We start from the raw sequence: 25,694 nt of genomic DNA on the forward strand, positions 1-25,694 counted from the left end.
TCCTCTGTTTTTGGACTCCACTCGTTTTTCCTTTCATATGAAAATTATGTTAATTCATTTAGTCACTATCAGTGTAATGATGATTTCAACCACTCCTTCCGCAGCAGAAATAGAGACAGGTGAAGTATTAAGGATAGGCGTTTTTTTTTAGTTTTAATGTTTGTATGTACCTACGTACGCTTACAAAATAATGTTGTTTTTGAGAGCTATTTTTAATTATTATTACACAGTATGTCAAAATGTTTGTGTCATATTGCATCAGTGCTACGAGCTACGAGCTACGAGCTACGAGCGCGCTACGAAATATACACAGGAGAACTTATTTCTCTCAGAATTTTCCTTGTATCGTATCGTAGCATGCGTAGCGTTACAACCCGTGCCGATAAAGAATGGGATTAGAAATCGCGACAGCTGTATTCAACTCTCGCTCATGTGCTATAGTGTATGAGCGAGAGGCAAATACAGCTGTCGCGATTTCTAATCTCATTCTTTATCGGCACGGGTAGTACTTACTTATCCAGCTCGATTGCTCTAGGCCCTAGGCGAACTAGCGATTTCAGATCCAGATTTACTCAAACTGTTTTCCTTCACTTTTACGCATTGGTGTCCAAGATATACTTAAAAGTAATATAATAATAGAAGTTAAGTAATACTTAATTATATAACTAAATGCAATTATGACAATGTAGGGGTCGGCTGCCAGTCTTACCGGATGCAGCTATCTGGCCTTCATAACCCAGTTACCTGGGCAACCCGATATGATACCCTTTGGTAAGACTGGTTGTCAGGCTTTTTCTCACTACCCCTAATGACTGCCAAAGATGCCCAAATAATTCTTCTAATCTTTTCCTTATAAATCCAGTTTATTAATACCTACTTACTTAAATTAGTAATTATCTATGGACAATTAATTTATCTACAGAGGTTACAGGAAAAAGTCACGATGTTTTTATAATTATACTAAGTAATTTTGAATAACATACCTACTTAGGTATAACTAATTAATTGATATTTTCGCAAAGTTTGAGTAACAAACATGTAGGTACGAAAACGTTTTCAAAAGTAGTACCTAAGTATCTGTTTACTCTGCATATAAATAAAATAAAACAATATCAAAACATTATGGCCTATGTTAGTGATCAGTGCTATCTAATAAATAAATAATAAGAAAGAAGCGTGCCTACCGGGATGGATCCATGGTTTAGGTAAATTATTAAGATGTTTAACTCGCCAGGGAATAGGTAGCTAAACTAATCAAATGATTGAATTTTAAATTTAGACTTTTATTGAATGAACTATTTATAAGATATTTGGCCAATTACTTATTATCTCGTGAGCCTGTAATTAACAATTTTCAAAATTAACAAGAGATAAGCAATTGGCCAAATCTCTACATAGGAAAAGTTACATTATAAACAGCTTGGGTGCTAGCGAATCATTCTTGTTTGTTATTACTTACAGCGGATGTGAGGAAGACGATAATTTTTTTTACTAGATAAAAAGATGTTTTTCGTTATTATATAGGTATTTAATTAGTATTTACATAAGTTATCTTTAGGTTTACTTCTATACTTATATAATAAACAGGAAACATTTATTGTTTATTTGTACCCCATCGAATCCAAAACTTCTAAACTGATTTGAAATAATATTTTTTGTTGGATAGGTACTCTATTCCCGAATATCAAAGGCTACATTTTATCCGAATACTCCATACCCGTACTAGTTTTCACGGGACCTCGATGAAACATGGGGAAAACAATTAGGGTATATTATAAATACGAAAACAACTCCGCAATAGGGTATTTTAGTCTAGATGAGAAAAAAATTTAAAGTGTATTACAATGATTGTTTAGAGGAAAAGCAATCGGGAAATGTTAGTTTCACTTCGTAAGGTACATAAATATATTTTTTATTGCAGTTTAAAGTTTTTAGGTTTTTTTATCTGTCTTTGAACACTACGAAATGTCGCCGCCATGCTAATGCCGTCATTACGGTAGTAAACAACTTTTAACCAAGTGTTTCTCATATTTATATCCACTGGTACTTGAATCCATAATTTGTCTGGTGTTTTTACTCTAGTGTTCTCACATTCAGAAACAACACACCAACGATACGGAGCATAATTACTCATTATTAAAATTTTCAATACATATCAAAATATGTATTACTGACAGCTGTAGTTTGTTTACTGACGTAATGACGTCATGACCAAAAAACAATCATGGCGTCCGTTGTGTGCCGCGTTTTCGCGAAATACGCGCGAAATTTGAAATTACGATAAAACAATTAATTTATATTCGTACATAACGTGAGAAAAAAAAAATATTTTTAATTTTTTAGAGATATATTAAGACTAAAGAATTTATTTAAGATATATTTCAAAAATGCATGTAATACCCTATTCAGTCAGGCTACAGCCTGAGAAAAGACATAGGCTCTTTTTTATCGAGGTTTGCTTCTTCTCAGGCTCATTTGAAATAAAAATATTGACTTTGACAATGTTAACGTCCTTTCTAAACAGGGTTGAATAAAAATAAAAAACAGGTTTTTCAAATATTATACTTTTATTGTATTTTTTTCTCAAAAATATAACAAAACTGGCATTTTGAATGCTTTCATATTACCTAGACATTCGATCATTACTGTACCAACGTTGTGATGTCTGATCTCTTACTTAACATAACTAAATCGAGGATGTTTGTTTATAATTATCGTAGTCATAAGTTCTAGCGTAAGTATGAAACAATTTAGTTCATCTCTTTGTAAGGAAATAAAGTCTCGTAAATCTATTGTTTTAAAAACATTTAAGAATGGAATGAAAATTATCAAAGTGCTAAGTATTCTGGCTTTAATTTAATGGTAATTAAGTCTTTAAAATACATTTAAATTTAAAAAGTTGCCGGTAATTTTAAAAATCTTCCGTGTACAACATAATTTATTACTATTTCCTCTCTTTTTTCTTTTAGAAAACATTTATTTACAAACTATTTGGTAACAAATCATAACCAAAAAAGCATTTAATAATAAAACTACAACTTAATGAGAATAAATCTTTAAACAAACTAATTTCATTAAACTCAAGATTTACAAAATCTCATTATCTTTAGAAAGTAATAAAATATAAACTTCATCACTCATTTTGGGAGTAGTATTGGGAAATATAAAAAGTAATTCTAGTCAAGTGGTCATTTTGCCACTTCTCATTATTATCACATGACACATTTCAGTAAATATAAATTATCTCGTAACTTAATTTCATTCAATTATGAAATCTCAGAGCACTCAGGCTAGGACAGGAAATAGTTAATATTTCATACAACATGCTATTTTATTACAAGCATGGTGTCCTTTCCAGTCCTGCCTGAACAGTTGTCACGTCAATAAGAATTAAAGTCCTTATATTGCCACTTGAGTTACACGCGGCAGTTAGCTGAAGCAACCATCAATTTATGAATATTATAAAACTTCTGGTGTGTATGTATATGAAATGTAGGTAAGTATATTAGTTTCCCGTTTTATCAAAGTTAATAAGACCAAGTATTAACTACACTCGTGACACAAAATTCATCGTACGTATTTTGTGAACAAAACAGCATGCTATCCTACAACAAATTCCCAGATAGTCATTTCTATCAAGTAGAAACGGTATTGGAAGTTAAACATCTCACTTAACTATCGAGTTACATTCTCGCTTAAATGTTATCATGATTAAAAATTTAAAGCAGAAAATAATAATTACCAAGTTAAAAATATCTCGATATTTACATAGTTTTTTTCTCTAATAAACTTTCAATAATAAATAAGAATTTGATTCATTACTTTTCTATTATTTTCTGGTTTAATTTTCCAGGTTTTAAATGTTTAAAAACACAAAATAAAAAGTTAGTAAAAGCACCAAGTATATAAGAAATGTGATGTTACAGTATTCAGAGATCATCTACTATGAATTAATACAACAGTATATAGATATCTGGAAGACATTTCGTGTTAAAATATAATAATGTTAAATGTGTGTTCAAACTCGGAATACATTTTTTAACACAAATGTGATGTTAATAAAATAAAAAGCACACTAAAACGGCTGTATTAGTTAGAATAGGTTACTTAGTTTGTTAATAAAGAAACTGGTGAAAACATCTGACAAAGCTGCGTTTCAAACTCCATAACATTGTGTACTTCTTACAAAATCCCAGATCGGTACAAATATAATTATTTGACGTTAATAATAAACTTAGAAGTCTTAGATTACTTACAAGCCGAAGTCAGCGTCCGCCGCATCGTCACGGTCGCTTATTACGTAAAGTCCGAGAATTAAATTCGTTTATAAACTAGAGTGCTACTGTAGCTTACTTTCAAACTTATTTATTACATTAAATTAATGTTCTAAGTCGGCATTTCTTAACGTTATACATTCCACGGATTCCTAGGAAATTGAGGATAATTTTAAGAACATTAGTATTTAGTTAGAAAGATGATATAGTCCATAAACGAGATACGAATAAGTCTTATCTTACCCGCGGACTCGGGGTGACAAGGTTACAAAAATATTGCGAAATTCAAATACAAAATGGATGGGGTTTCCAAAATCGGCTAGAAATCTTTGAAATGAGTCAAGAAACATGTTACACATATTTTGAAATATTGGTTTTATTGTATGTTGTGTGTTCAGTAGTCGAGTGCGGGCTGCGAGTCGTGCGCGCGGTCGCCGAGCAGCGCGGAGAGGCCGGCCAGCTCGCCCGAGTTCAGCAGCAGCGAGTGCTCGCCGCGGTCCAGCAGCAGGTTGCTGAGGGAGGTGGTGCTGTGTGTCTCCGTCTCCATCAGCGACCCAGCTGCCGCTTGGTGCTGGGGAGGTTGCTGGGAGAGGGAAAAGTCAATTATTATTTTATTTTTATGTTAACCTGCAAATACTAGTACCTTGGTTTAGTAATCAACAATTCTAGTAGGTATTCAAAATTGAAGTATAACATGTCGATTAACTTAAGACAAAAAAGTTAGATAAGTTAAGTTTTGTAGTAAAAAAATATATTTAGATATCTAACCTGTACATAAGCAGGCTGCTGCTGCAGGTTAGGCGAGATGTGGCCCATGTTCTGCGGCACGTTGGGCGACACGCGGCCGAGGGGAGACATGGCCTGCATGGCGGGGCCGTGGGGCGACATGCCGGGGGCGTGGGGCGGCAGGGCCTGGCCGTGGGGAGACATGACCTGGCCGTGGGGTGACATGACAGCCACGTTGGGCGACATGCGTTCTCCGTAAGCCATGTTGGGTGACAGGGGCTGCATGTTGGGCGACATAGGCTGCATACTGGGAGACATGGCCTGCATATTGGGCTGTAACACTTGTAAGTTCTGGGGCATGCCAGGCTGCATATGGCCAGGGGACAGCTGGCCGTACTGCGGGTTGGCCCACATGGCCGACTCCTGCACGAACAGGTTGCCGTGGGCGGCCGCCGGGCTGACGTGGCTCGGGCCCGGGACTGCCATGCCGCCCTGCAGGTTGTCTATGTTCCAGTTCTAGAAGAATACATGATCATGCAGTATTGCTGCGTCACTCGGCGTACGTTATGTTAATGGCGATGACCTATATGTGTGTGTGTTACCTGTTCGTAGGGCGGCGCGTAGCCGTGGAGTGGCGGACTGCTAATGTTATGGTGTGGCGGAGTCCGGTCTGTAACCACACGGCAATATTAGCACAACTAGGGGTCTGACGCTACTCCCACGGGTTACAGGTTACATTGCGGCTCAGGGATGACACAAGTCAAAGGTGACTTGTCATCACAGGACCAACGATATTAACTAATTCGAATTTTGTATTGTGTCATTTTATAAGGATTAATGTTACTTTACGTTCTAAGTAAAAATAACTTAAAAGAGTTGTTTTGCGAGTGATAATAAATAATATTTAAATTAAAGCCGTCTTCTATATTTTTAAATAAAGCAATAATTATGAGCAATGAGTTATGGTTGTAACCACGAGCTGTGGTTGTCTTTGAAAGTAAAAACTCTTTCTTACCTCTTGGTTCCGACTTGATCTGCTCCGGTGAATAGATTCCTAAAAACGTACAGAATCATTAGTTATGTATTCAACTTTTTAACTTCAAACTATTCTAGACGTTTATTTCAGTATAAATAAACTACAACACCCAACGCAGAACATGCAAGTTGTTAGGCTTAACGCAACATAAGAAATAATATAAGGTAAAGGAATCGTTACTACATAGTTCATTCATGAAATTAAATAAGTGTTCAATGTTCAACCGTTTTTTTTAATTGTAACCCAAACTACATCAGAAAAAGTTCAACTGTCATTTCATATAATGAACTATGTAGGAGCCTAAAACACTGTGTAGGTAATTATAATATTGTTTCTTCGAAAGCGCACTATGCACTGTTTGACAGTATAGGCGACTTTTCTATACAACTAAAATTAAAACACCCTTGCAAACGATAATCATGCGTTTAAAATTATGCCTAAAACTACATCGAAATAAAGCTAACATGAATATGTGTGAAAATAAAAAAATATAAACAAAAGAACAAGCTTAAAAAATAACAAAAATTAAAAAGTAAAACATCAAAACCATGCCACATGAAAGTATCCGTACCTCTGACGTCATTCGAGCTTAGGGGTCCACGGGCATTAAATAAAACCCACGTATTTTTATTAGCATATTAATATAGAATTTAGCATCAATCAAGCTTCGCTATTCAACTCTTAAGTTTTACAAAAACGTTAAAAAAGGGTTGTTTGAAAATATAATTGTTTTAAATATAAAAATGCAAGAACATTGAAGTAACTCTATGGGATGTGACACACAGCTTGGCTGTTAACTAACTTGCTCACTAAACAGATAATTTTGACAACTTTCGGCTCAGCCGCTAAAAACCAAAATACAAAACATTTATTAATTTGTAAATTAATCTAAAACTTCTTCTAATATATGACATACATCTCCAAAGATATGTTTTTAATCTTATATTATTCAAAGCAAGTATCAAAAGGTATGTTTACAGGGTGTTTTCATTGTTAAGTAAGAAAGATAAATAGCTGCTTTTGTAGCAATAAAAGCACCCTGTTGCACAGTTTATACAATATAAAAAATTTCGCCAAAATATCTAATTTACCAACATTAAGTACCTATTTATGACCTAATTCTAATGAGACTGCAGAATTTGAAATCTGTCAATAATTTGGTTCGCATGTAGTTTTTGTTTAGCTTGTTATAGAAGTGAATGCTTCTGTCCCATCAACACACATATCCACATTAGCTCGCGTTATGTGAAACTAAACTTTGTACTCATAGCAATTGGTCGAAACTTGCATGCTATAGCCATAGCTGCATTTTCAATACCATTCATATTATTCGCCTGATAGCTTTTGTATAAGTTGCATATTATTGCTATATCCTAGGAATAATATATTTCTGCTATTTTCACCCAAATCCGACCTGTTTTTTACCGATTTCTTAACATACAGAACTTCGTAACAAATAAACAAAACGCCCAATAGATATTCGAGATATTAACAAATAAATTATTAAAATATAAATTAACAAAACTACGGTAAAGAGACTAGTATAAACTCGTGGGAAAGTTGCGTTTCTTTTTAAAATAACGACCCCAAAACAATATATTTTTTAACACCAACGAAATTCAAAATAATTAAAATCTCCCAATATTCTTCCTATATAATAGTTAAGTACTTATTAAAATAATGTTAGTAAAAATACGCCATATAAAATTAAATTAATACACATAATGCTAAGATATAGAAAACGTTCCCGATATTTTGTACTGGCAAACAATTGTATGGTTCCATAGCACATAAGGCCATAATCATAATCCATATAAATATTGTAAGTACACTTAATATAATACTTCGTTCATATATAAATAAAGACGTTGTTAATAATATAATTACTTTTCCTACTTAATAACTAAAAGTTTGTTAGTAATACCACCATTTTCAATTTTAATAATAACTAAGCTACGGACATTATAAAAACAAATTATTTTGTATTGTTATACAATATGAAATTCAATAAATTATGCTGAAGCATAGAATCAGCATATAAAAATTAAGAAATAGACAAGAAAATCTATGGTTCTTGCGGCCAACAGACAATAAAGACCATTACATTATCTTCCTGGTCAAACACTATTAATATACGACATACGACGTCCGTTAAAACACCATATTTTATATTCCCATCACCATAGAACATCCTATAATGACAAAATACATAATTGAGTATACAGGATGTAAAATAACCCAGACAAAAATAATCTTCCTATACTTTTACTAATATTTTTGTTTAAAAAAATCTATCAACGTACAGCAAGGCTAGGTTCGAATACATCCTGTATACTCATAAAAAATATGAACCTGAACTTACTGTCAATTTCGTAGTTTCGTAACATGTCGCTTACCACCTTCCGCCTCTTATTACTCACATCTAGAACATTCAAGTTGTTACGTTAAACATAAATTACAAATAATAACAATTAAACAGTTTTTCAAGTAATTATACAGTTCAAAATAAGAAAGTGATCATAGTTTTACAAGAACATTACATCCACAGTATGTAAAATCGTCGAAAATCTGTAAAAAGTTGAGTAAATTTGGCATCGTGGGCGGAAATTTAGACCTTCGCTGGGAAACTTTTGCATATTAGAAAGATTCGGCACCGATGTTCATGATGGTAGACAAAATAAACCATCTTATCTAAGCCACTGACTCAAAACCTCTTTATTTCGTGCAATGGACGATTAGATCTAATAGGCCAGCTACTTTGGGGGACTACTGATTTTGAAACTTGCTGGCATCTATGGGCGAGTAGTAGCAGCTGGTCTCATCGAACTCCGACACTGTCGCGTGCGGGGCTACTGCCATATACAATGCATAATGTTCAGCATCAGTCAGATCCAGGTCGTCCTGTAACTTCTTGAACTGAGAAGCGTCTAAAGCTAGAACACTTTCAGCTACGAGTATAGTACCACCATCTGTCGGTGGCAAGGGAGCCAGGCTGGCCGGACGACGTAAAGAGGATTGAGAAGTAGACTTCTCATTGTCATCCCCGTGGAGAGAAATGTGAGTGATACTGTCCGCGTAACTTAGGCCAGTACCAGACGCGTTGTCTTTCAGAGAAGTGTGAGATACTGAGGACTTGAACTTGGATGGACGGACGCCTGATACACTACTGACTGAGCGGCCTACGGGCTTAGATTTGGCCTCTTTCCTGCCCTCAGACTTGACACTAGGAGCAGGAGATTTCTCCTTTCTCCTGAAGAGACGGGAGAAGAACGAACGTTTCTTAACCGGGGGTAAGGCCGGCTCGCTTTTAGCGACCGTCATTTCAGAGTTGAGTTTCAAATGATCGAGGTTGCGAGTGAGGGGTATTTGACGGCCAGGTTTCAAGATACTGTCGACGGAAGTCTGACTGGTTTTGAAGGGTTCAGTAGAGGTGGCCTTGCGGACACGTTTAGGGGGAAGTGGTGGGGCACGTTCGTCGTCTGTGTCGCGCTTTAGAGGACTAAACTCGATGATGGGGCCGCGGTACGTTTGGACTTGTACATCTTCGTAAGACATGGGGTCAGGCTCAGAGATCTCTACGGGGTTTTTGAACGCGAGTTGTAGACTAGTGTAAGTGCCGGCATCGTTAAAATCTTCGATCTCCTCGCTATCGTTGTTGAGGGAGGTGATGTTCTCAAGCCGGGTGCGGTTCTCTGAGTATATCTCGTCTAGCTCGGCGACCTGGTCGAGGAGTTCGTTGAGGCTTTTCTCGTTAGTGTCGATGATTTCGACGTCGGCGGTGGGTATGTTGCCGTTGACGTCGGGAACGTCGGGCACGTCGGGCACGATGGTGACGTCGCCCGGGGCGGAGTCGGAGGCGTCGGAGGGAGTGGCGCTGTCGGTGGAGGAGGAGACGGGCTCGGGCTTGGTGTTGTTGTTGGGGTCGGGGCGGAGGAGGAGGGAGAAGAGGGACAGGTCGGGGCTGGGCTTGCGGGCGGTACCTGTGAACTCGGGGATGTACTCGAACGGCAGGGAGTTGCTGCGGGCGTTGTCGGAGAGACGCTTCAGCTGGAAGTGGACCTGGAAGGGTGACATGAATGTCAGAATTCTAAATAGCAAAAGGGCAAAAAATCTCTCGGAAAAAAATGGGATACCTAAGTACATTATGTTCAATACATGTGTTATTTAACAGACACTGAAACGCACTACAACATTAGTACGCGTGAGTTTACGCTGTTATTAGTTTATAGGAAAAAAAACCTACCCAATGTTTTAATTAAGCAATTTGAAAGACGTTCTAATTCCTTAAACACCATATTTGAAGACTATACAGATTGCCAGGTTATGATGATGATGCTTACATGAACATGGTCCGTGGTGTTGGGGTACTTGTAGGCGGGCGTCTCGAAGGCGATGGCGACCTGCTTGTGCACGAGGATGCGGATGGCCATCTCCTCCCACACCACGATGCCGTTCTCTTCTTGGTAGAACACTACTTCTATGTCTTCTCGAGTCACCTGGAACGAGGGTTTGTTAAGTTCAGGTTTGGAAGGATAGACGATTATGTTAGATATAAGATGACTGAATTTGCGACAGCCTATATGTGGATGATGTACTTACTATACCACTTTCGAAATAAAAGTCTTAATAATGGATTCATTTTTTAAGAGTTTGCAAGTTGCAAACTATTAACTTACAAAAGACCAAGTCCCCAATAAGGTGTAACTGAGTTAAAGAGATGTACTCACCTTCTCACAAAGCAGAATAACCTGCGTGCCACCCCTAGCGGTACCAGAACAGTGGCTGGACCTCATGATGAGCAGGTCGCTCATGGCCTTCTTGTCGTAGATGACGTCGGAGACGACCGGGGCTAGCGGCCGCCGCAGCCGCCCCGAGTCGTCCGGTAAGAACACTTGGAAGCATAGTCGAACTGCGTTCAAGTCGATGCTTTGTGGGTGATTCTTGTGATCGAAGTTTTCTGGAAGAGAGTTAAATATATTTTATAATTATGCAAAATGAAGACGTAATCTACTACTACATACATGTATACAAGGTACTATCAAGTACAGAGTAGGATAGGATCCCCTGTATCCGAATAAAACAATAACAGTTTCTCTGAGTTCTAAATAATAAGAATCATCTTTATTTTTAGATCCGTATGACAAGGTTTCAATAAAAAAATCGTAATATAAAAAAGAGTTAACTTTATCTTAATAGATTGACCTTTATTGTTAATCAATTTACACTCAGACCTTTCTACAAAAGGTCGTTTACAAATGTTGATAATTGTAAAAGTTGAGACTAGTGTTTATTTAGACTAGCTTTGTAAAAATAGATATTTTTTGTTCAGTTTAATTAATTGTAACGAATCGTGAAACGTTACAAATCTGGGTATATATTTTACAAACGGTGGAACAAAAACTTTTAACTAACTTGTGTACCTTCAATTAATCTTTTACGAAGAAAAAAAAATGGATTATTGATTTTATTTACCTGGTAGTAAATAATACATGTTGGACTTATAAACCACAGAAGAATCATAACTATAATTACAAGCAAAAACTACAGAAATCGTTAATTAAATATACCAGGAAAAGACGAGACAGATCATAAAGCAATAACTATAATTTGTTATGAGGCGCCATTGCTTATTCCGGACACCGGCTGTACATAGAATATTGCACATTCACGTACGTAACCGTGCATTGCTAAATATCACTTCTGCATTTCACTCGACGACTTTGGGAATTTCTATAACCAATAAGGTCACGAGTGTAAGTTCCTCTAAGGCCCAAATTCACCCACAACACAAACGTCAGTTTACTTAAAACATCTTTTTACTACGAATTTTCACATTCAAGCAAAGTAAACAGTATTTAAATAAAACTACTTTTACGGATTTTATCGCGGTTATATTATATTATTTAATCCCGACGTTTCGGATCCTTTACAGCATCCATGGTCACGGGCAGACTAAGGTGTTGGTCGTCTTGATATATTAGTTACAAACAGCTACCCTACAACTGCTCGACCTAAGGATACAGTTAGCTCGTTTTGCGTGAATCGGATTGTCAATAATAATTAACAAAATGTAGGGTAGCTGTTTGTAACTAATATATCAAGACGACCAACACCTTAGTCTGCCCGTGACCATGGATGCTGTAAAGGATCCGAAACGTCGGGATTAAATAATATAATATAACCGCGATAAAATCCGTAAAAGTAGTTTTATTTAAATGTCTAATATTCGCGTAAGTGTCAGAAATCAAAAGTAAACAGTAGTTTAAGAAAGACGGACGTTTCAACTGTCGGTGAACTTGGGCCGTTAGTCAACCATAGCAAAACAGTCTATGGCCTATCCTATATTAGAAGCACAGACATGTTAATCAAAATTCCATTAGTAGCCCATAACGCTTGACGTCAGAGAGGGAATCCCGAGTCACTTTCACTCGGCCCCGTGCCCGCCATAACAGAAACGATGACCGATGAGTTCAGCTCACTCACCTGCCGACAAATACACTCACGCGCATAGAACATAAACAAATAAATGCGTCACTGTGACGCGCGAGAGATCTGCTAGGCTAGACACTCGTATAATTAAAGTATTCTTTTTATAATGGCTCTAAATCTATGTAATAAAGGTTATAAAGCTCTAAGCTTCTAGGATCACAAGCCGTTTGCCGTTATTTGATTAATTTTAGAGGGCTTTTAATTAACGTGGTTAAAGCAAACCCAAATCCTTCTAAAGATAATAATATTAAAATTAGTTAGGTGTTAAACAGCGAAACATTATGCATAGTTACTTTCTCAATATTCTATGTTTGAAGATGCGACCATTTTGCTTCAATACGGAGGCCAATAACATCATTAAATTCAAGGGCCATCAAATAGCCGGAAAACAGTAGCAAAAAAACTACGCGTAATACTAGCCATGTTTTATCTCGTACACATAACACAATGCCAAACAAATATTAGCAATGGTCATGTCCAAATATTTATGCCGACGCGGAAATGATACTCGCGGTCTCTGACATAACGTAGTCCAACTGATTATACAGTACGTAGTTTGAAATAAACAAATACGATAACTTTGATAAAAACTTGTCTGTTTATATCTTGGATTGCATTCGATTACGTTATTGGTTGATATTAATTGCAGATAGATAAAACACCAAAACACGTCTTGAAGGAGTGCCCAGTCGCTAAGGTTTAAGACCACTGTTTTCCAAAAGATCACGCATTGCTACAAAACGTAAGAAAATTATTTAATGTTTCCCTTGTTCAGAAGACGATGTCAATATCCCTATTCATTCAACTGGATGCATCTGTTTAGTCTGTAAGCATAACCCACTCGTTAAAGGGCTTAAAATAGGCTGTGCATAGAATAACAGTCAAAGAATTGGGCTACTCCAGCTGCCAACAACTCCATTCTGCGTCTTCCGCATTCACAGCTTAAACAAGCTTCTTTAGGTCATCGTTACATTTGGCAGCACAATCCAATTTCCTATTTTTGTATACTTTTATAGATTTTGAATGTCTACTCGTATTTTATGGTTTAATATGGATACTGAGGGCATATTCGTATGAAAGATTTCTAGAGAGAACGGTGAGGGAAAACATTGTGAATAAATCTGGACTAGTATTTTTTTGTACAAGAAATACCTATGTCAGGTAAAGGTTGATTATTATATCTGAGGTTCTCACCTCTCTCAGATCGACCCTGAACACTTGTCAGCAGATCAGACAGAATTTTGAGCTAAATAATGGCAAAACAAAATAAGGCAAATATTTAGGAACGCTTGCAGCGTAATATTGACAGATAAGATTATGATGACCAGCACAATCTACCGTTACGACGCGGTTTTTGTAGTGATAAAACTACTAAATATATCTAAAAACATGGTTTATTCGTTGAGTAGTTCTATACGTATTGATATGAAAATGATCTCACTTTTGTTTTGTTGGATTTGATGAATTGGCGTTCAAGCATGTTACGTTTCGTGTGCCTTTAAACATCTGATAGAAAATCCCAATATTACACTGTTTTTATTTGCTTGCGTTATCTAAGCAGAAAAAAAAACAATATTACAGCATTTTTTGTCATTATTAACACAAAGCTGAAAAACCAAAAATCTCTTACATATATTTTTCTCCAATATAACGAGAATTTTCATCGACGACTAATTAATTCCGTAATTGGTTGCATAAATCATGTTAGCGCTCACAACAATGGCGCATGATTCGTAAATCGCAAGCAAGACCGGTTGGTGGTGCGCACGCGCCGAATCGTAAAGGACAACGCTTTCCCACCTCGTGGCGTGTTTTATTTGGATTTTTCCTGTTGCATTAAACATTGTTATTATTTAAGGTTGCTAGTAAGTGTACTACACTCTATGATTTATTTTCAGTTAGTGTAATTTGTTGTCTAACTTTCTGTGAATGGAATTTGTATGTGAATATATACATTTTAAACACGTGTTTATAGTTCAATAACTGTGTCATTTTGAAATGATGAAGTGGGCGATTTAATAAAGTGCAGGAAACCAGCGAGTCGTATAAATAACATTGCATGATAAGACTTACAAAAATCCGGTCTCGTACAAAACGCCCACATATGCATTCTTGTTCTTATTGGAATTTATGTAATAAAGAATACATTCCATCATTTAATAATGCCACAGGAAAATAAGAAGATTATATAATCGATCACTGCGCATATAAACCTTGGTATACCGTCTTTAACCGGTTCCCAATATAGTAAGACCCTAATGAGACGATTTAAAGAGCTATAGCAGTCAGCAAGATGAAGATCTTTAGCAGGTTAATAGGTCGCTAAAAGAGGCCGGCCGCGGTTTATGGATATTTCTGGTCGCTCGGCTATTTCTGAATTGACTGCAGGCAAGTTTTGAAGGAATTGCAACCTTATTGCAAAGATTTAGGGTTGAGTTTGTACTGTATGCAGCTGTTCCAGCCAAACGCATGTGGTTCGATAGATGTGGCTCGGTCGGCACCTGAGCACGTTTTATTGTTACATTTTCCGTAATGATCGCACATGTTAGCCGTTTCGGAACGAATTGGTGCACTTGTTTTCGAGGATTTTGAAAATAAATTCCAGTTCGGTTAAACCATCATTTGATAGGCGGATGAAAATGGAATGAATGACTAAATGAGTACCAAATTTATTTTTACTGCTGATTATTAAGCATAAAGTCACAGTGTTTCGTTTTCTATTCAGATGCGGGGAAAACCACTGTTGAAAGGAAATTGTAAAAGTTATCTAATACGAATACAATGCTATCAATCAATGTTTGTAAGATAATGAATTATGTATTTTGTTTGTTCCGCACGCGAGTTTCAGAGATGTGTAAAAACTGTTTAGTGGAGTTATATCCGGAATTACTCATGTGCTCGTTATTCTGGACATACGCAATACGAGTCAAGAAACTGATTATGAACATTTTTAATTATCGCAGAGAGGGCTGAAGTTTGCATCCGCCTATCGTTGATGCAAATATATTACGATCATTTTATATCTCCAAAGCAATAAAACTGGGCTGTAGAATTCTCCAAAACGCTGGAAAACAAAGATCTCCAGAAAGAATGTAGGAGGGTTTTAGACTAAAAGTCTGACACAGTGCTGAACCTAGGAAGAAGATTCACTTAAAGACTTCCCAAAAAACAAAAAATGGAGGGACGTAATACTATTCAAACTTGATGTAAACTTTTACAGCCACATATTACAGGGCACATACCTCGTCTCATTACGAGAAGTAATGAGCGGTAATCATCCACCACGTTTGGTCAAAGCGGATTGTCGATTTCAGACTTTAAACTTCAAGAAAACTTTAAAGATGTTTTCCTTCACTGACAATTACGCACCAGTTACAAAAACCACTTAACGCTTGAATCCTTGCCACTTCACCTGCTTTCGTATTCATTATTTACTATTTCACGCGTTATGGTTTTACAAGCAACTGCTGCACAAATGATGAATGCATGCGTGCGTCTAACTGACAGAATCTGTATTAACATCTACTGCAATCACTATCTAACGTGTTTAATCTGCTGACTGCTTGACGTGGTCACTGTTTGGATGGGTGAGCTCCGCCATACACTGGGTATTAATCTAAAATTATTTATGATAACATACAGGGAAAGTCATGCATAAACTTTTACTAATAAGGACGTATTTTGTTTGATAATTTGTTATATAGTGTCTTTGCTTTAGTTGAGAAAAGCCAGCCGAAATATAGATAATTATGAGGTCTAATTTAACAAGTGTACGAGCACTTATCAGATGATAACTGTAAGAATACCTAGGTAGGTAGGATTATTGGTGGTATTTCCCAAACGTAGCAATTTTCCCATTCACGTAATGCTCGTTTCAAACTATATAACACCACGTAGTATGATATACATGATAAAAACTACGTAACAGGCGGATCTACCCTATCACTTAAGAAAGCGGTTGTGTAAGTCTACTAGCCGACAAGTTCCGGCTACAGACGACCACGGCCGGTCCATGTATAGGTGGGAACAGGGCCGGATTACAGAGCATTTACTACCTAAAGAAGGGCAATATAGTAAAAGTGAGTTTGTTATGGCCAAAATTATTCGAAAGAGTTACCACGACTCTGCTTCTTGAAGAGCTCCAGAAGGAGTACAGGTGAGTTTAGGTCAGTATAAATCTGACACTCCCTCACGCAGAACCCACAGCGAGAGGAGTGAGTATGAAGTTGAGAACTTTCTTCAATTCAAGAAACCACGCACCAAAATTTGCTATGGGCCCAACGCCTGTGAATCCGGCCCTGGATAAAGTTACTACACTGGCCAGTAATTATTGAAATAGCCTAGCTATATACGGCTGGGTCTGAAAGCGAGATGCTGATTGCTTGTGAATGTTTATACTTCATTATATGGGCTAGTCGGTGATGGATTGCCAAAGTCTTGGCTTACATAGGAGTTGTTTTGTTGATCACTAAATATAGGATGGTCTATATTGAGTCGTATTTGTTGATGGGGGAAGTATTGGTTGATTGTTAACAATCACTTGCTCTAAATACATACTAGCGAAGCCGGATCTAAGGCTAAGTGAATAGGTACCCTAAAGTTTCCTATGGAAACCTCTTTGATGTATCAACCTTTTTACAGGTCGTGCTATTTATAGGAAAAATAGACAGGTTGCCCTTAATCAAAGCAATAAATAAATCTAGTTTATTTCTATGTATTTGCACACATTTATTTTATTGTCGTCGTAAATCCGAGCCGTTGAACACGTGCCTTATATTTATTACGGGAGCAAACGATCGATGTTAATGTGCTATTTATAGAGTTATTCTCGGGAACTTTGAATGGAAGATATTGTTACTGACTGGAATATTGTCTGAAGATCTGTTAACAGATTGGCCTATTTTATGTAGAGGTAGTTAGAACCTATATTTTGTCAAGACGTGTGTCAAGAAGTGTTATTCGTCAAGATAGATGGCAAGATGGTCAATAGCTGTTGCCAAGCTTTGCAAAAGAAAAAGAGAGATGTAACTAACTGATAAAATACTTATAAGTAATTACTGTCTTTATTATCATCAGCGAAAAATCCAGTGTTTTAAAACACACCTATTATATCAAACGAGAACATTATTATCATTATCATGACATGATTCACTCATGTAGGTATTCCCACGGTGTTATCAGTACGTTATCAGATGGTAGTCGGGAAAATCCTAGGTCATCGCCGAATACTGGCAGAGATATCAGATAGGCTTTCCCCATGGGTGATGGACCTACCCTTGATCATATCTTTAGAGGATTATAGTTTAAGTTTACTTAAATACTCAGACGTACTCATGTCTGAGATAAATATATGTTAGTGGCCGAGAAAATGCGGGTAATTGTACAAAAGATTGTAATGTTGACAATAAGACTTAACTTTATTGTTGTAAAATTGTGGTCAAAGTTTAATGAATGATGAACTGGGGAATATCTAGACACGCAATTTTATGGTGTTAGATAACTGGAGAAAGGTGCTGATAACTGCTTTTATGAAAGATAATTTTATCACGTTATGAAAAATCATTTTTATTGAGAAATATCTACATAGATCCATCTGCTATGTAGGTTTCCCAACCGTTTATATTTGAGTTTTCCCCGATATGTTCAGATTACGCCAGCGCGATAACCAGTTTATAAAATCTGCGTTTTGAAAACATTTAAATGGCCGATCCTAGGCTTAAGCTGTGATAAGTCGGACAGTTGATCTGAATCAAGGATATTGATTAGATTTTAATCCTTTGCTAAGCAATGATATCAACGGAACCAAATCGAAGAAAACCCGGACATCGAGCGCAGAGTAACAAGCATGTTTGTCGTTCGCCTTACGTAGCTGATAATATTGATATCCACATTTGCTCAACGATGAGAATAAGAGGAATGTCAATGTCAAGGCTTGTAAGGACAATTAAAATGTTCGTGAAAATCTTGCTGACTAATACGTCAAAGGCCGATTTCGGCCACGGCGGCTGTTCTTATATAAGGAGGCTGCGCAGGACATATTATAGTGCACAAGCATTTGCGCAGACACAAGTGCACACTATTCCTTCACTCTCACGTCCGATGGGAGAGAGAGAGAGATCTTGCTATGATACCTACATTGGTAGTCAGCAGAATGTTTTCTAAGAATTTAAAGTACAACGACGTAAACAAGGAACAGACACAACAGACATGTCAATAGTGAAGGTCTAAGACAAAGGAGACGTCATTAACCGGCCTTGAGCGACTGGTTCACTCATTATGCGACATTTAAGCGTATACGTCGAGTGATGAATGGGTACAGCAACTGTTAAAATCAAGATCAAGTACATTTTGGTAAAGAATTGGAAGAAAGAAGGACAACCAGTTTTAAGCAAGGGGTGTCAGGTTGCCTGTGTAAAGAGGTCAATAGATAGTCGCTTCATGTAAAACATTGGTACCCAGCTACGGATAGACAGGGAACCGACCCCAACATTGGAAAAAGGCTAGGCAGATGATGAATAGTTTGGAAGGAAAACACTTTCTCCTTTGAAAATCATTTGAGATTTTCTATAGTGACGTACCTATATTTTTCTTAAGTGGCAATTAAATGGCTACCAAAACGAGGAAGGACAATATTTCAATGATCAACGGGACTTAACTGTACATCTAAGGAAGTTGTTTTCATCTGTTTGACGTCAATGTTCTCAGATACGGAATATACATATGACGTCACGACACCGGTATGTTAAATGACACATATCTTAAATTCAGTGCGAATTATTGTGAACATTGTTCAGGTCAGGAATTAAAGTCAGCTTCGCGAATTTGCGAGTGAATTATACAGGTTTAAAACCTCGCTAATTAATACATATGACCTAAAGACCTCTTCAAAATTTTGAGGTACTAAAAGTTTTTATTTTACTATCACATACATTATAACATGTATAAAAAAACTTACCATCTATTCTATACACTACAACCTATACATGAGAAAACTTGAAACGACACACAATATCAATACGTATTAAGCCCGTGTGTTGTCTACCAACGGGACAAGGTGTTCAGAAGATTTGCTGCATTGTCCAAAAATAATATAAGTTAGTATTATTCTCGCTAAAGTAGGCAGCTCGCAACTATTTCAGAGCTGAGGTAAAGAAAGGCACGGGACCACAACCCTGGTGCAAGCCACTTACTTCTAAAGGGGTCGACTCTGAGCTTCTCCCTGACTGTGAGTGCCTCGGCAATGTCGCGCCGTTTCACGCACTGAATGCCGAGGTTCTTGAACTGGTACTCGCATGTTTCTTTCGTGATGAGGGTCGGGATCGTGCAGACTCCTCGCTCGCAGCGTTCACGACCCACTAAGTTGTGGGGGTGTGCCCTGGGTGGAAACAATGCAGGTTTCAATTTAGCAGTATCCATTAAAGGTTCACTAACGTAGTACTTGCAATATTTGGAATGGCAACTATGACGATGATGCATGCGGAAAAATAACCATGTAATTCCTCTGGAAATTAAAGATAATAGAAAAAAAGGCATTGTTACAAGATTTTACATTAGTTATTGATAATGCCCAAGATAAAGTGACCGATGGAAATCAAACATACTTTTCAGCAAAATAAATATTGAACGCCCTGTACGAATGCTGTGTAGGAGAGAGTGTCATCCAAGTATCAAACCGGGTCGCAACAGATTGCAGAGTATTTTTAGCATATTTATAATGATGTGCGAGGATCGCTCTTTTAATTAGTGCAAGTTTACTGCAGACGTTCTCGTTAAACTATGATAAACTGTAACTGGGAACTGGCCCGGTGGTGTGGGCCGGACTGTCAAGTGAGATAATTTTGCCTCTTTTATAGACCATAAAAAAATACTCATACTAAAGAATTTTCAAAGTCTTCTAGTATTACCCAAGGAACAATAAAGAAATAAAAAAAATACTCTTGATTCAACAAATATTTGTTTTCCGAGGTTTTCCCATTGTTCAAAATGAAAATAATCAGAAGACACTCCATTACTGTATCTCTGTTACATAACACATAATTATGTTGTACGACAATCAGTGGACAAACAATGTGCACAAGCGGAAATCGATGACACGTAACGTACTAAGATAAGATATCAATTAATGTGATAAGGTACTATATCGGTCACTCGGTAACACTTGGGACCCTGTTATTAAAAGTATACCGATTATACTCTATTATCATTGAGAAGTAGTGCCATGGTTCTAGGTAATTAAAGGGATCCAGATGGGGACCGAAAACTCAAACTATGAATGAACCTTTATGATATCTGAAGCATTTTCGAAGGCGATAGTACCATTAGGTACTTGGACACAATATTTGAGACAGCCGGTTACCCGAAAGAAGTGAAGTTATCAGACGTTGGAGTTTTCTTTACCATGGCTAAGATATATGAGATACATAATGCAGGGGATTCGAAATAATTATTGCAAAATTTTGGATCACCATAGAGGTTTTCCCATTGGTCTATGCTATGGGTTACAATGGCTAGGGAATAAACAATAATAAATAATGATCTGTTCTCACCTGTAAGGCTCATCTTTGGTGACACAGGACACGACGATGACGACCTGTCCCGTGAAGCCGCATATCCTAATAGTGGGGTAAGTCTTGTTGTCTGACGTGCTGTTCACGCCGGGGATCGAACCTGCTGACCGGCCTTCGCACTCGTAGCGAAATCTGTTGGAAAAAATTTAATGTTAAGGCTGGACCTTACGATAAAAGAACTTTACATTACGTATATGAATCATGACTTCATGAGGAATCAAAAAAGTTTTGGTAAAAGATAGAGATTGGATAGGTATGTAACACATATCATCTTCACATAATAGATTTTAGCAAAAAATCCTTTCGATTGCGTAATTCTCTTCTGTTTTATTCCACTGCTTTCCAAAAAAGCTCTCTCTTGCTTTTCCATATTTTTTTATTTTATTCCCAAGAAACATACATTTAAAGCGCATTAAAAAACTAAAAATAATCAAACAAGTTCGATCTATTTAACGCGGAACTTCAGGCCGCGCATTGCCTAGCGGAACCGGCCACTCTGTGTAAACACACTAAATTAACTTAGTTTATGAAGCTATTCGTTCGCAGTTTTAGTTGAAAACTGTTCGGCTGCTTCCTGAATGAGAAACCTGCACACGTGCTGTAGAGACTCAAATATATTGGATGTTTATAGTGATGGATGGAAAGCTTCAAGAAACTGAAAACCAGAAGAAGATTGGACTAAGTTGTGATGTTTAGGATAAACTTTGTTGATGCTGTTTTTGTCAATTATGAATTATCTTCATTGAGGTGACTACTGATCCATGAACCAACTTTTCACGTAGGTAATTAACTTCTTAATGTGATAAAAACATGTATAATTTAGTAATCGACCAACAAGTCGTTTTATCGTTACAATATAATGTAATTCTTTGATACCAATATTTATTATTTTGTGTCATGATGAACTAATTTCGCCAAGCCACCATGATTTGCAGATTCAGCTCACGTTCTGGCGAGTGGCGCTATGATAAAACATTAGATTACATACTGCTATCAATATTGTATTGTATACAACGGAGGATAGTCTTTAACTGCAGGTCTAACGAATTGGAGGCTGGAGCGGGCCTGATACACAAAGGGTCTGGTACAAATATTATCAAATGATCTCTCCCTCTGTGGTTGCAGTTTGCAGTGGAAGATGGTGCCAGAATTTACTGACTAAAACCCTGCTTTGTTCCTTCTGTAACCCTTTGTTTTGTGAGGGGCGCGGTAGGTCTTCCGCAGCCCCGGTAGGAAACAAAAGGTTGCAGAAGGTTGTGGATTTTAGTCAGAAAGAGTATGACACTCCGCTGCACCCATAGCGAGATCTTTATTTGATCTACATATAAAAAGTCTAAGCGTTTACTAAGAACTATGTTGTCTAGATGTAAAATGAAATGTGATAATGATTTTCCGTGAGCATAGCTCGTCGTCACGTGGCTAGTCACGGCGCACATGGCATAACAACGCAACGTGCGCGGTGCATACAAAGTGCAGCTCTTGAACCGCTTGGCACCTCGGTTCGGAACGCCAGTCCAGTCTAGTAGTATTTTGTAACATACCCGTATTGGAAATAGCTTTCATCGGTATTTGAAAACATTATGTATGTGTGAAAAGTCAATCGTTTTGAAAATCTTTGCAGTTATTGCACCCGGTAGTTGGTTCGTAAAACTAACTTCGCCACAAATTGGTATATTGTCTGTTTGTTGACCAAACGCATCGGGACACATGTTGATCGGATCAATATATTTTGTGCTCATAAAACAACAAAAGACAATTTAGTTTTTTCAAAATTTTGGTCAAGCGTGAACTCCTTAAAGAATAGGTATTATACCAGACGATACAACGCGATAGGTTTATCTTAATCGCACGTAGCTGTTAATTATAATTTTCCTGGATAACTAAGAATACTTGCGTGTTATTATAGCACAGTTACTTCACATTAAAGGTCACGTAATTTTGTAATAATACACACGTGTATTCCCATGGGGTTTTTCGTTCGCTATCAGTCGAAACGTATGAGTGCAAACTGGGATATCCTAAAGCTATTTTGCAAGCCAATGTTTACCTTATTTGTTATATTACTCATTAGACCCGTACTACATATAAATTAATATGGTATTTTAATAACTTCTTAGGTATTTTTTACGGGCAAGTGACTAAAAATATTTGTTTACAGTTAATATTTAGGTATTAACTTATCAGCATTGCCGTTATACGCCGTTAGGTAAATAAGATAATTGCCACTGATTGTCTAATACTCTACGTGGCATACTATTGGTGCTTAGCGGCACTTTGATATTAGCATAATGCATACAAGATGCATTTAAAGTAGTCTAGAAAACTCTAGATAGGCGTTAAGTAACTGTTTAATATCGACATAGAGCTGACAATGTTTGTGTTAGGTTTTTTTCTAAACTACAGATTTTTTTCTAAATGACATTTACTACTTCTGTTCTGGTTTTAATTTAATATCGTTATCACAAAGGTGGTCATTACAGATCTTAGATGCTGGGATGCTGCGAGAAACCCGAAAAGCAAATCCCACCATCAATACAATTAATCAGAAAGAAAGAAAGAAAATCATAATCACATTTATAAACTAGTAGATAAAACCGAACAACAACAAAGTATAATCACGTGATAACACAAATCGTATAATTATCTAACAAAGCAGGCGTTAGTCTAGCACTACAGGAAAACATAGGAAGTCGATATCAACAAATAATAAAATGCTTACAAAAAAAAACACAGGGCAATTATTGCATAGCAGTTAGTGCACACGATGTATGCAGCTATCATTGTTTTCCTGTCGTTTGTACACGATACTAGTGGATCAATGGAAATGGCTAACCAATACTATTAGAGTATAACACACACATAACACACTGCAAACTTTTAGTCGGCCGATAATTAGTTTGGGCCCATAAATCGGTATATAGATGAATGGAGGTGCGCAAATTACGATTCGATATCTGGCATGTACAGGACGGAATAAAAAGTCCGATTGGATTCGCGCTTTTCTCAAAAAAAAAAAATCTAACCATCAAGCCAACTGTTGGTCGATTGTTTAGTCTGTAGGTACTTACTACTGTTTATTTTATTTAGGAAAGGTAACTTAACTTTTACAGTTCTGAGGAAAAGCTTGGAGAGTTGTTTGTTTATGGTCATTCTGTTTGTCATCTTTTACAAATATGGTTTTCCTTGTGGTGAGTGTAATAATTATTAAAGCCACGTAAAAAACAAACACCTCTTACTTATTGCATCTGCATGCAATTTATTTCAAAACGACTTTTACTTTGTCGACCCTAAAAGGGTGCGGGGATTAGTTTTATTACGATCGAGAAATGCATAAAGGTATAATTTATTCTACAAGGAGCTAACGTTATAACTTCTATACTCTATACAAATGTTTATTCCATACCAAAAAGCAGTGTGTTATCAATAGTCAACTAGCCAGATCCCGCCTTTTTTTCTCAGTTCGCACCTCTAACACATTACCTATAGAAATGTCAAGTGACTCTTAAATCGAGGCTATTACTACTTGTCGATATTTAATTGATTGAATTTCATGAACACTGGCTTGGTATAAAAATAGTGTTCAATGGAGTACTATTTTTAAATGGCGGCTGACGTAATACAGTTTACGTAAACCACATTGTAATTCGTTCATTTTAAACCATCGACTAAACTCGTGAACTAAAAATAATGTGTCGGAGCCCTTGGACTTAAAGTCTGGTATTTGACTGAAAAATATAGTTTTAAATGATGTCATGGTCAAGGTAGCAGTGTGGTATTTTACAGGAAACGATATCGATCAAAATATAGATTTAAAATATATTATTGTATTTATTTATGGTTTAATGATGGGGGTTCCACAGAATTCGAACCGATAACAAAAACGTACTCGCAAAATTGACCATAATTAAAAGCAATACTGCGGGCAGGACTATTATAATCTACAAATCGATAAGGAAAATAAAAGGATAATATTTTCCTTGTTCCATAACAATTTTGTAGTGTGGGCACACTTTCTTGACAAAGTGCGAATACTGAGGAAAACCGTTATGTAACCACGCCTACAGGTTTGCGCAACTCATGCAGTAAATACTGGGTTATCGTCTAACTGGTGTGAATTCGAGAAGTTATCTGAATACTGAGTATTATCATATTTAAGTAGTTTTTTCGGTATTTAATAATGACCTTTGTATGCCAGAATTTGGATGCTTTTATTCCCAAGTTTGGTCACAGTTCAGCGAAGGTCTATATTCGATAGCGTAGCTTTATTAATGAAGCTATTAAGTACGGAATATCTTACAGCTAAAACTACATAAACAAACAGGTCCAATGGATGCCGCCATATTTTTTACTTCATAGACAAATCAAACGCGCTCAGTGAGAGACGTAATCGAATTAGGATCTCATCGATGCATGATTCACTCGAATAGGAAAATAACCTCGGCAGCTGCACCTGGCCTCGGCCGAACTAATTCATTCCATCAAGACCTTGTAACTTTAGGGAAATAATATTATATAGGGGGCTCATTAATGTGGAATTAAATAATTTCCCCCCATGGTGCATTGCAAATTGGACACAATACATTAGAGAAAACTTGAGGTCGT

The 25,694-nt window shown here is 36.8% G+C and overlaps 1 protein-coding gene across 8 annotated transcripts in view; it reads right to left on the bottom strand.

Annotated features, from left to right (window-relative positions):
* Positions 1-2,548: 2,548 nt before the first annotated feature.
* The window catches only part of Dl (dorsal), a 54,366-nt gene continuing 31,220 nt past the window's right edge, over positions 2,549-25,694 (bottom strand). For 5 of the 8 annotated variants that reach the window (XM_049840719.2, XM_049840720.2, XM_049840718.2 and 2 more), the window contains exons 4-8: positions 21,072-21,224; positions 19,716-19,900; positions 10,764-10,993; positions 10,377-10,532; positions 8,476-10,095 (exon numbers count right to left, since the gene is read on the bottom strand). In XM_049840719.2, the coding sequence (XP_049696676.2) occupies positions 8,803-10,095; positions 10,377-10,532; positions 10,764-10,993; positions 19,716-19,900; positions 21,072-21,224 (2,017 nt within the window). In that variant the 3' untranslated portion in view covers positions 8,476-8,802. The other 3 variants (XM_064037692.1, XM_049840723.2, XM_049840725.2) reach the window with 2 other exon arrangements.

The sequence above is a fragment of the Helicoverpa armigera genome, chromosome 13 (assembly GCF_030705265.1).
Source record: "Helicoverpa armigera isolate CAAS_96S chromosome 13, ASM3070526v1, whole genome shotgun sequence".
NCBI classification, from domain to species: Eukaryota; Metazoa; Arthropoda; class Insecta; order Lepidoptera; family Noctuidae; genus Helicoverpa; species Helicoverpa armigera.